Source organism: Bos mutus, chromosome 11, assembly GCF_027580195.1.
Source record: "Bos mutus isolate GX-2022 chromosome 11, NWIPB_WYAK_1.1, whole genome shotgun sequence".
NCBI lineage: Eukaryota > Metazoa > Chordata > Mammalia > Artiodactyla > Bovidae > Bos > Bos mutus.
This window is the reverse complement of record NC_091627.1, coordinates 58257319-58269652: the sequence shown is the minus strand read 5'-3', so window position 1 is coordinate 58269652 and position 12334 is coordinate 58257319. Positions and strand designations below refer to the sequence as shown.

General features: G+C 48.4%; 1 protein-coding gene across 12 annotated transcripts in view; it reads left to right on the top strand.

Annotated features, from left to right (window-relative positions):
* The first annotated feature begins 8071 nt into the window (after positions 1-8071).
* REEP1 (receptor accessory protein 1) overlaps positions 8072-12334 on the top strand; it is a 136862-nt gene continuing 132599 nt past the window's right edge. For 2 of the 12 annotated variants that reach the window (XM_070379443.1, XM_070379449.1), the window contains exon 1: positions 8218-8429. In XM_070379443.1, coding sequence (XP_070235544.1) covers positions 8398-8429 — 32 coding nt within the window. In that variant the 5' untranslated portion in view covers positions 8218-8397. The other 10 variants (XM_070379447.1, XM_070379440.1, XM_070379444.1 and 7 more) reach the window with 9 other exon arrangements.

Here is a 12334-nt window from a genome sequence, read left to right as displayed (position 1 = left end):
ATTTCTTCCACGTGGGAGGTCAGGACACTTGCTTTTATTGCACACTCTCGCTTCTCACCTTGGTGACTGTGGCAGCCATCCAGGCCTGCACTGCTCCATCGTGTCCTGCTTCTTCCTTCAGTTTCTCTGACTGCTGAGCCAGGTGTGTGCTAAGCTCTGTGACAAAGGAGGTCAGCTTCCCCTGCAGGATTCCCTTCATCGGGGTTGGAGGTGATGAGTGAGTGACATGGCTTCCTGTCCATCCTTGTGGGTTTTGGCTCAGGCTCATGGGTTCTACCTCATCCTCACTCTCCCCAACTTTATATTTGTCTTCCCTTCCTTAGCCCAATTTTCAGCTAGAGCATTGTGTTATATACAAATAAGTAGTTTGTTGTTGTTGTTGTTACTTTTGGCTGTACTGGGTCTTTGCTGCAGCACAGGGCCTTCTTCAGTTGAGGCACGGGGGCTTAGCTGCCCCTTGGCGTGTGCAATCATAGTTCCCCAACCAGGAATTGAACCCGTGTCCCTTGTTTTGGAAGGCAGATTCTTGCAGATTCTTAACCACTGGACCACCAAGGAAGTCCCAAACAGGTAGATTTTAAAAAATCAATTTACTGAGGTATAATTTCCACATAATAAAATTCATACATTTTAAGTGTATGGTTGTTTGTATTTTTTTTTATTTTTAAATTTTTAATTGGAGGATAATTGCTTTATAATATTGTCTTAGTTTCTGCCCTACCTCAACATGAATCAGCCATAGGTATACATATATCCCCTCCCTCTTGAACCTCCCTCCCTGGTTGTATTTTTAAAAATGCATACACTGGGCTGCATCCATCACAATATATATACAGAGAACATTTCTATCACCTCAAAATTCCCTTCTGCTCTCCCCTAGTCTTCTCTCTCTACCCTATATAAATAACAGTCTGCTTTCTGTCACTCTAGATTAGATTTGTCTTCCCTAGTGGCCACAGGACTGGAAAAGGTCAGTTTTCTTTCCAATCCCAAAGAAAGGCAATGCCAAAGAATGCTCAAACTACTGCACAATTGCACTCATCTCACATGCTAGTAAAGTAATGCTCAAAATTCTCCAAGCCAGGCTTCAGCAATACGTGAACCATGAACTTCCTGATGTTCAAGCTGGTTTTAGAAAAGGCAGAGGAATCAGAGATCAAATTGCCAACATCCGCTGGATCATGGAAAAAGCAAGAGAGTTCCAGAAAAGCATCTATTTCTGTTTTATTGACTATGCCAAAGCCTTTGACTGTGTGGATCACAATAAACTCTGGAAAATTCTGAAAGAGATGGGAATACCAGACCACCTGACCTGCCTCTTGAGAAATCTGTATGCAGGTCAGGAAGCAACAGTTAGAACTGGACATGGAACAACAGACTGGACATGGAACAACAGTTCCAAATAGGAAAAGGAATACCTCAAGGCTGTATATTGTCACCCTGCTTATTTAACTTCTATGCAGAGGACATCATGAGAAACACTGGACTGAAAGAAGCACAAGCTGAAATCAAGATTGCTGGGAGAAATATCAATAACCTCAGATATGCAGATGACACCACCCTTATGGCAGAAAGTGAAGAGGAACTAAAAAGCCTCTTGATGAAGGTGAGAGTGGAGAGTGAAAAAGTTGGCTTAAAGCTCAACATTCAGAAAATGAAGATCATGGCATCCGGTCCCATCACTTCATGGGAAATAGATGGGGAAACGGTGGAAACAGTGTCAGACTTTATTCTTTTGGGCTCCAAAATCACTGCAGATGGTGACTGCAGCCATGAAATTAAAAGACGCTTACTCCTTGGAAGGAAAGTTATGACCAACCTAGATAGCATATTCAAAAGCAGAGACATTACTTTGCCAACAAAGGTTCATCTAGTCAAGGCTATGGTTTTTCCTGTGGTCATGTATGGATGTGAGAGTTGGACTGTGAAGAAGGCTGAGTGTCAAAGAATTGATGCTTTTGAAGTGTGGTGTTGGAGAAGACTCTTGAGAGTCCCTTGGACTGCAAGGAGATCCAACCAGTCCATTCTGAAGGAGATCAGCCCTGGGATTTCTTTGGAAGCATGATGCTAAAGCTGAAACTCCAGTACTTTGGCCACCTCATGTGAAGAGTTGACTCATTGGAAAAGACTCTGATGCTGGGAGGGATTGGGGGCAGGAGGAGAAAGGGACAACAGAGGATGAGATGGCTGGATGGCATCATTGACTCGATGGACGTGAGTCTGAGTGAACTCCAGGGAGTTGGTGATGGACAGAGAGGCCTGGCGTGCTGTGATTCATGGGGTGGCAAAGAGTCAGACACGACTGAGCAACTGAACTGAACTGACTGAACTGAACTGAGAGTTTTTTAAAATAAATGAATAACATGATATGTACCCTTTTTTTGGCTTTTTAAAATTTTTCTTAGCATAAAAATTTTTGAGATTCATCCATGTTGTTGCATGTATCAGTAGATCATGACTTTTTACAACTGAGCAGTATTTCACTGTATGGAAACACCACATTTTGTTTATCCATCCACCTATGGATGGCCATTTACATTGTTTACATTTTTAGCAGTTACAAATAATGCTACTATGGCTCTGTGGTAAAGAATCTGCCTGCAATGTAGGAGACTGGGGTTCGACCCCAGGGTCAAGAAGTTCCTCTGGAGAAGGGAATGACTACCCACTTCAGTATTCCTGCCTAGGGAATCCCATGGTCGGAGGAGCCTGGCAGACTACAGTTCATGGGGTCACAAAGAGTTGGACACGACTGAGCAACTAAACACACACATGCACGAGAACATTTGTGTACAAGTCTGTGTGATCGTATGCTTTTATTTCTCCTAGGTAAAATATCCAGGAGGTAAATGTATATTGGGCCATTTGGTAAATACATATTTCTTTTTTTGTAAAGATATGCATCTTCTAATATTTATGCATTGTATGTGTTTTAAAATACTTCATTTTATGAATGAAATCTTTAAAAAAACATTTGGCATTTTAGAAACTGCCAACATGTTTTCCAAAGTGGCTGTGTCATTTTTCATTCCCATCAACAATGTATGAATTTTACTTGTGCTTCCTGTTCGTTAGCATTTAGTATTGTCATTCTTTTTCATTTTAGTTGTTCTCCCGGGTGGGTGGGCTATCTCACTGTGGGTTTTTTTCAATCATATTTTTATTTTTGGCTGCCCTGGGTCTTCATTGCTTTGAGTGGCCTTTCTCTAGTTGTGATGAGCAGGAGTCACTCTTTTTGCAGCGTGTAGGCTTCTCATTGCAATGGCTTCTCTTGTTGAGGAGCACAGGCTCTTGGCTCATGGGCTTCAGTAGCTGCAGCACGTGGGCTCAGTAGTGGCACCTTGCAGGCTGTAGAGCTTGGGCTCAGTAGTTGTGGCTCACTGGCCTAGTTGCTCTGCAATATGCGAAATCCTCCCAGACCAGGGACCAAACCTGTGTCCCTGGCACCGGCAGGCGGGTTCTTCTCCACTAAGCCACCGGGGAAGTCCTCACGGTGGTTTTAAATGGCCTTTCCTGGGCCCTGTTTGTGTTTTTCTGGGGGCTGTGCGAGGTCTCGGTTTCAGCATGTGGGATCTTGAGTTGTAGCAGGTGAACTCAGTTGGGGCACATGGGATTTAGTTCCTTGACCAGGGATTGAACCTGGATGCCCTACATTGGGAGTACAGTCTTAGCCACTGGACCACTAGGGCAGTCCCCAGGCCTTGTTTCATGACTACCTCATGACGTATGTTCTTCTATTATCACCCTCACTTTACATGTGAGGAGACAGAGGTCTACGAAGGTTCGGTAGCTTGCCCAAGGACATGATATGCCTAGTAAGAGGCAGAACTAGGGTTCAATCCAGCCACTATTCCTCCAGAGAGCAGACTCAACTCCTGCTACATTATTCTCCCAAGAAGTTTTGGGGTCCTATCACGGGTAGTCATTTATAAGGGGGGGTGACAAGAGCACCCAGTCACCTGAAGGGAAGAGTGTGGCCTAAGTCAAAGCTTTATAGCCTAAAGATAGACGTCTGAAGAACAGGAGACAGACGCTGCAGCTGCCTGTCCACAGTTGAGGGCTGGGCCGGGACGCATGCCAAGGGCCCCTGGTCTCAATCTCTGCCTTTCCCTGCTGCGCCCTGCCAAACGGCAATGTGGCAGCTCTGCCCGCAATAGATAGCACAAGATCATGCCTCATCCTCCCACTCCTGCTGCTTGAATCCTGTCGGCACCCAGGAAAGGGCCCCATGTGACTCAGTAACCGTTACAAGAGTCTGGGGGGATGCCAGGGGAAAAACTGTCTTGCAGCCTTGAATCCTTATGGAAACAGGTGGGGTATAAATTATAAATCAACACATATGCTAGTTCTACAAGGGAAGATGGAAAAATTAAAAAAAAAAAAAAAAACGCAAAACCCTACAACAATGTCAAGTGTCCAATTATGCACCTCTTGAGTCCATGATACCCAAGGACTAGGGCAGAGCAATGGCCCCTGGACTTTTGAATTTCAAGCAACAGTGACACTTGAAAAAAAAGAAAAAAGGAAGAAACTGAAGGGAATGGCATTAGTTTGGTAGTTCTTTACTTTGCCAGGAAGGACATTAAAAAAATAACAACCACTAATTGCTATCACCATGATGTCATAAAAGAAAGGACATATTAGGAACCCCAAAGGTATAAAGGACAATCTCAGAATAAGAGATGGTCTTTAGATGGCATACATTAGCTTTATGAAAAGTGCACTATATTGTCTTGATATTTCTCACTGAAAATGCTATCATTGTCAATTTTTTTCATCACCCAAAAGTTCCTTCTTGCCCTTTTGCAGTCAATTCCCTTTCCCCATTCCTGGCATCTGGGAAACACTGATGTATTTTCTGTTACTCTGATAGTTTAGGGAGAAAGCTAGAATTTGCAGAGCCAAAGGTTTTGTTTTGACTAGAATTTCATATAAATGGATGAAAAATTGAAGTCTCTCTTTCCTATTTTCAACTTTAAAAATCCCAGGGGAGAACTTTGGCTCAGCTTGTGCCCAGTGCTCACCCGTGGCCAGTCAAGGTAGCAAGGACAGGACCTGTGAGAAAATGACATTTGAAGGGTGGAAAATTAAAAAAAAAGATTGGAGGATGGGGAAAATCACTCCTCAATGCAAAATGGATTGATCTTCCCAGAAGAAAGGGTACAGGGGGGAAACAGATTTTAAGTATCCACCTAAGTATCCACAGCAACAGCAATTCATGTGAAAAATAACTTAAAGCTAACCAGCTGATAGGGCTGCAAGAGTCTCATTGTTTCAAAGGCTCTATCTATTCCCCTGGCCCGAAGTTTTCCAGGGTCAAGGACAAACTGGAAGGAGTCTATGAAGGAGAGAATTAACATATGTAACAGTTATCCTGAAAGAGATAGAAAGAAATAGAAAAGCAACTTTCTTCTCTCTGTGTTCTTTCCCCTCGGCTACCTGTTTGTACTGTTGAACATGTTTGTTTTTTTTCCCAACCCTTGAATGAAATCTGGTTGGTCCCACTAGCTTTTTGGTACTCTTCAGATAACAGAAAGATCTTCAAATATTTTAATCCCAAGAACAGTCTCATTTCATTAATGAAAATGTCCAGTTGTGTGCATCAGTCAAACCTGATAATTCTATTACTAGGAATGGGGGGCATCTTCAGGAGAGAAGGGCTTCCCTGGTGGCTCAATGGTAAAGAACCCTCCTGCCAATGCAGGGGACGCAGGTGCAATCCCTGGGCCGGGAAGATCCCCAGGAGGAAGAATTAGCAAACCCACTCCAGTATTCTTGCCTGGGAAATCTCACGGACAGGGGAGCCTGGAGGGCTACAGTCCATGTGGTCACAAAAGAGCTGGACACGACTTAGCAACTAAACAACAAAAACAACTAGGAGAGAAACAGCATGTGACCAGCTTCTCTAATTTCCCACCAGAAGTCTCTCTTTAAACTACAGTTTTCCTTCCATATCCACCCCCCAACACCACTAACAGCATTTTCTGACCTGGGTGCAGGGAGGGGATGGAGGAAATTCCTATTAGCTTGGTACTGTCCTGATCTGTCTAGTAGGTATTCCAAGCTTTTTCCTGTGGGGTACCAGGCTTCTCTGGTGGCTCAGTGGTAAAGAATCCATTTATCAATGCAGGAGACATCCGTTTAATCCCTGATCTGGGAAGATCCCTTGCAGAAGGAAATGGCAACCCACTCCAGTATTCTTGCCTGGGAAATCCCATGGACAGAGGAGCCTGGTGGGCTACAGTCCATGGGTCACAAAGAGTCAGACATGATTTAGCAGCTGAGCAACAACAACTATGTTCACCACAGTACCTTGAGTCAGGTATGATGAGGCTGGATCAGGAGGGAGAAAGCAGAAAGGTTTACAGCTTTGTTATACTCACGGTTCCCTGGACAGAGCACCCCCGCGCATAGGGCTACTCACTGTAAACAGGGGGGTGGACGACAAGGCAGACAGACGGAGGGAAATCGTGGTTTCCGTGGGAAGGAAAAAGCAAGGCAGGATAAACAGGTTTAGGACTGGCTAATTTGAATAATTTCGGTGGGCTCGAGGACATAGAAGCTGTCCCTGGCCATCTGGTACTTGGCCCCAGAGTGATAAGCTGGGTTATGGTGGCCTGTGCCAGAGTCTGATAAGGCAGGTGGTGGGGTGTGGACTTATTTGGCTGCCGATGAAGGGAAACTGACTAGTCCCTGCTGGGCCTCAAACCTGGGTCAAAACGGCGTTAAAACAACAACAACTCTATTACAGGTATTTTATGGGTTCTTTGGTGGTTTAGATGCTAAGTTGTGTCCGACTCTGGTGATCCTGTGGACTGTAGCCCATCAGGCTCCTCTGTCCATGGATTTCCCAGCAAGAATACTGGAGTGGGCTGCCATTTCCCTCCCCAGGGAATCTTCCTAACCCAGGGATCGAACTCAGGTCTCCTGCATTGCAGGCGGATTCTTCATTGATTGAGCCACCTGGGAAAGCCCATGCGCTCTTTGGAGACCCCTTATCATAGAGAATGTCTTGTCTCCTGTTCCCTTATTGTGAGCAAGGTCTTTTTTCTGCCTGTATCTCACCCTCGCTGTCTCTCTGCTCCCTCTGAAGGAACGTTTCCAGCCTCTTTCCAAGGTCTGAGGTCTCCTCTCCTCTGCTAGGGAGCTGTCTTGGGCAAGTTTCCTTTAAAGAAGGCTTCAAGCTGGCTCTTTTCTGTGTCTCTGGCATCTGACACTGAATTATACATGACATCGCATCAGCAAAGAAGAGGCTCTCAGAAGGCACCATGGAGGCAGTGAGGAAAACAGCAGCCAAGGGCAGGCGCAGTAGACAAAGATTTTTCAAGCTCACGTGGAACAATGTACCAGGGAGCCCATCTGTAAGGGCCAGGATTTGGGTGAGAAGGTTAAGGCACTTTTTCAGTAGCAAAATGTAAGGGCGTGCCACAAGACGCAGTTATCAAGATAAATCACATTTAGTGCAATGTTTAAAAACAAAACAAACGCTCTAGATGCATATTTTCCCTTTTGCTTAAGACTCCAAAATGGCTCCACAGGGCACTGGCGCTAGGCAATACCAGCTTCTCTCTTCCTCCGGGTCACTTGGAGCCACTTCGACACAGAGACGCTGGAGCAGCCTCCAGGAAAAGCTGTCCTTAGGAAATAACCCTTATCTGAGCCTTGAAGAAGGAGACAAGGCATGGAGTGTATAAACCGGGGAAAGGGGACAACGTGGTCTAAGTCCAAAATGCCTGAAGTAAAAAGGCCCGGAGCGGGGATCTGGGCCATGGTGGTAGCTGTGAGTTTGTAGGCAGAGACCAGATTTTGTAGGAACTCTTCAGCATTTTAAGCACAGGAGACACAGGCCCAGATTTGTTTCTTAGACAGATAACGCCTTGCGGGGGGACAATTGGAGCAGTCAGATGTGGATACAACTAAGTCCCTTACGAGGCCAGCGCTGTATCCGGGCAAGGGATGACTGTATTCCAATCAGAACAGGTGGACACAGATTCCCAAAGTCCACGCCTCAGTTTATCCCCCGGAGCACAGAGGGTGGGGCGGCCCCGGGGTCTCTGTCCTGCCGATTAGGCTACCGCAGGGTCCCCTTGTGAACGGCGGGGGCACCGGGGCGCGCTGAGGAACCGCCCGAATTTAACCGGGGGACCCGGAGCCAGCGGGGCGGGGCGGGTCCCGCGGTTGCCCGAGCCGCTCGCCGCCCAATCGCCGCGGGCCCGCGGTGCCCCGGGGGGCTGGGGCCGCCGCCGGAACGTGCCGCGGCTGCGCCGACGCGCGAGCGCCGGGCAGGGCGGCGGGCGCGTTCAGTCTGGCGGCGGCGGCCGTGCGCGGACGGACGTGCCCGGAGCGCCGCAGCCGAGCCGCCCCGCGTTGCCGAGCTGCGCCCGCCCGGCCCCCGCCATGGTGGCATGGATCATCTCCAGGCTGGTGGTGTAAGTGGCCTCCTTCCCCGCGTCCCTTCCTTCCTTCCTTTCCCTCCTTCGCCGCCGCCGGCCCCGGGGGCTGCGCGCGCCCCTGCAGAACGCCAGCCCGGGTGGCTCCGGCTATTAATACCCGGCGGCCGCTAAATTTAGCAGGTACAGTAGCTGCCGAGGTCGCGGGCGATCGGGCGGCGCAGGACGCGGCTGCTGCCCTGCGGGGCCGGGCCCGGGGCTCCGGGGACCGGCGGGTGGGGCCGCTAGGGCTGGGGCGCACGGGGTTGCGCCGGGGGCCGAGTGTCGCCGCGCCCGGCCGCTTTGTTCCCCCGCTTGATGGGCTTGGTAGAGGCCCCGAGTGGGCGCGCCGCGGGGACACGCGTCCCTCTTGGGGGAGAAACGCTGGCTTGGGATCGCCCCGCCGCTACGCTTTTGTCGGGTGAAATTGACAGCAGAGCCTGGGCGCTGCCTGGAGGGGTAGTCGTGGAGAAGGGCAGAGAGGCAGAGGCGGGGCTCCCCAGGGGGTTGAAAAAGACTCCTTTTTAGGGTTCTCAAATTGACAGCGGCCAAGGGAAGTGGGACGGAGAAGGACACCTCTGAATCTCGCGTCCCCTTGTCTGAGTCCTTTGGCGGGGGGTTTGAAGGAGAGAGATAGACAGGTATCTATCTCCGGGAAATTTCCAAGTGACAGACGGCCACCCTGACGGTGGCGATGACACCTCCTCGGCCTTGCAGGAGAGCGCAGAGTCATCCGGGGTGAGGCCTGCGTGAAGTCATCGCGGGTGGGCGTGGGGGGCGTTTTCTGTTCTGACAAGCCCCAGAGCTGACTAGACCTTTGAAGATTTCCTTCTCTCGTGGATTTGCCCTCCTTTGGAGATAGACAGAGCCATCTATTCGAGTTCCTCCCCTTCGTTGACCAGCCTCTCCTGAGTCAGATTTGCCACCTGCTCAAGGAACCGGGGTGAAATTGGTCTGGGAAGGGGGGCCAGGTGGTGCGATTCTGTTTTTTTCTTTGTCTGAGAAAGAGGGGCTCCCGACTCCGGTTGATTCTGCACCATCACCCTCCACGTTTAGGAACACCTCCCATCTCCTACCCTTCTTTCCTGATTTTCAAAGAAGCCGGTCAGGGGCCGCTTTGGGAAGCAGTACTCAGCATTGTCTCCCGGCCACCATTCTGGGCTTTCCTCCCAAAGCCAGTGCATGTGCCTTTCAGCCCCCCGAGTTGTTCATTCCTTGCGGGCCTGTCCTTGCAGCTGTTGCCGCCTGCTGGGGGTTTGTGCTGTACCTAGAGGTGGCATGTTAAATATTTAGAAGATTTCTGCGGGCAGGGCTGGCATGAATAACCCAGGGAAGTGGCTGGCACGGTGGCTGGCCCCACCTTGTGCCCGATCAAGGCCTGTCTTGCCTTCTGGGTGGTTTTTTGTTTGTTTGTTTTTTTCTGAAGTAGTGCTGTGATTGTCATATTTTCAAGTGGCTTCTGGGGGGACTTCAGGGTGGGGCCAGAGAGTTGAGTTGGCCAGGCTGGAGGGCTCACTCTCCATAGGTCCTGCTGGGCTGGGGCTGGAACACTGAGGAGCCAGGCTTTCTGAGGTCCATGTGTCATAAGGGGTCCGTGTGACCATCTTTAATTTTATTAGCACCCTCAGCTTATATATGAGGCCCCTGAGAGGAGTGGAGAAGAGAAGCATAGGTTTGGGTGGGGTCTTAGGGACTTGTTATTTTCAAAAATAACCACACTTCCCAGAAGTGAACAGTTTCATTTCAGAGAATGTTTTGTTTGTTTATTTATTTTTAATTGAAGGATAATTACTTTGCAGTGTTACGTTGGTTTCTGCTGTACAACAAGATGAATCAGCCATAAGTGCACAAATATCCTCTCCCTCTGGAGCCTCCCTGCCCCCTCCCTTCCACACCTCTAGGTCATCACAGAGTACTGGCCTGAGCTCCCTGTGTAATACGGCAGCTTCCTACTAGCTGTTTTACATATGTGTGCTTAATCGCTTAGTCATGTCCAACTCTTTGCAACCCTATGCACTGTAGCCCGCCAGGCTTCTCAGTCCATATAGATTCTCCAGGCAAGAATGCTGGAGTGGGTTGTCGTGCCCTCCTCCAGGGGATCTTCTCAACCCAGGGATGGAACCCAGGTCTCCTGCATTGCAGATTCTTTACCGTCTGAGCCATAGTAATGTATATATGTCCATTCTGCTCTCTCAATTCATCCCACCCTCTCCTTCCCCAGCTGTTAAAAGACCATGAGAAGTGCTCCTTAGCCCAGGGCCCTCTACTCCAAGGGGGAGTTTTTGGAATGTGGGGTTGTTATTCCGACTGTCAACTCCAAAAGTTCAGAGATACCACCTATCCCTCCAGCCCCCAATTCTGCAGAAATCCAACATGTGTCATTTGTGAATTGTTAAAACCATTTAAATAAGCAGTACCTGTTTTGTATAAAAATACCTATTCATTATAGGAAAATTAGAAAATATAGACCATATAGACTATAAATCATCTACATGGCTACCATATGTGCGTGTGTGCTAAGTCACTTCAATTGTGTCTGACTCTTTTCTGCCCCAAGGACTGTAGCCCACCAGGCTCCTCTGTCCATGGGATTCTCCAAGCAAGAATACTGGAGTGGGTTCCCTTGCCCTCCTCCAGGAGATCTTCCCTACCCACCCATTAAATCCGCCTCTCTTGTCTCCTGAATTGGCAGGCAGGTTCTTTACTGCTAGCGCCACCTGGGAAGCCCAGCTAATGATAATTTTAAGAGGTATATTTGTCAAGATGTGTTTTCCTAGGTATGTACAAATATACATATGCACGTATGCTTGTATTTACCATTCAAGGAGATTATTGATTCAGCCCACATTTCCACACACCCCTTAGCAAAGAGTAGAAATCCCATGTTTGGAGCCAGAAAACCCTTGGTTCAAAACCCAATTCTGCCTCTTGCCAACATCCCAGTTCACAGCTCAGATCCAAGGAGATACTAGTTCACAAACACTAGTTGAACTCATGTTACTGTTGCAGAGATTTCAATGATCCTTGACTGATAAATTGTCAGGGACCACTGAAAGCATTCAGTCAACGAGAATCCCCTCCTTCTGTCCTCCAAGCGAGGGTGTACAAATTCTGGAAGGAGCTTTCAGATGTTATTCCTACAGATTTCAAACTGGCTGCCCTGGTGGCCACCTAGCATTAGTGGGTTGGCTCTGGGCTTGCAGCCCTGATCCCTTTTCTTTGTTTTATATATTGGGGTTCTGGATCAAATGTAATTTGGAAACTATGTGGGTTTTACTGCTGATAAAAACTGCTGAACCAGTCCTTCCCTCATCTGTAAAACTCTTAGTGAAGTGTGCTTTGTCTCAGGGCAGGAGGTGAGCTGGAGAAAAACACAGGTACTGGATTTTGGGGTCAGTGCTTTTTCCACCTCTGCCAGCCCTTGACCTAAAATGATGTCATTCAAGCTTTCAAGACTTCTAGTATGAAGTCCTATGATTTTGTCCACAAGTCCCTTTTCCTGTAAGCAATCTTTTCATGATTTGGTAAGCCTCTGTCACATCAAAGAATGTGTAAGGAAGACCTATTGCTGTGTTCTGAGAATGGGGAGGGAGTATCTTCCTTCCAACCAGAGGCGTCAAGACAAGCTGATGGTGTCTGGGGACAGCCAGCTGTGTTTGTGGCTGTCTGTGTTGCCATGGACTGTGAGCATTTTGAGGGCAGTGGTGGTGGCTTTTCTTCCTCTCCCACCTCTTGCCCCCTCCCAAGGCTCTTTTGTGAAGTCCCTGGCACCGCAGTGCCCTCAGTAAATGTTGGTTGTGTTGAATGAGGTCAGAGGCCCTGGGATAAGCCAGGGAGCTGGTCAGGGTTATTCTCTGGGGACGCAGGTTAGTGGGCATTGGCACAGGCTTGTGTCCAATGGGCAA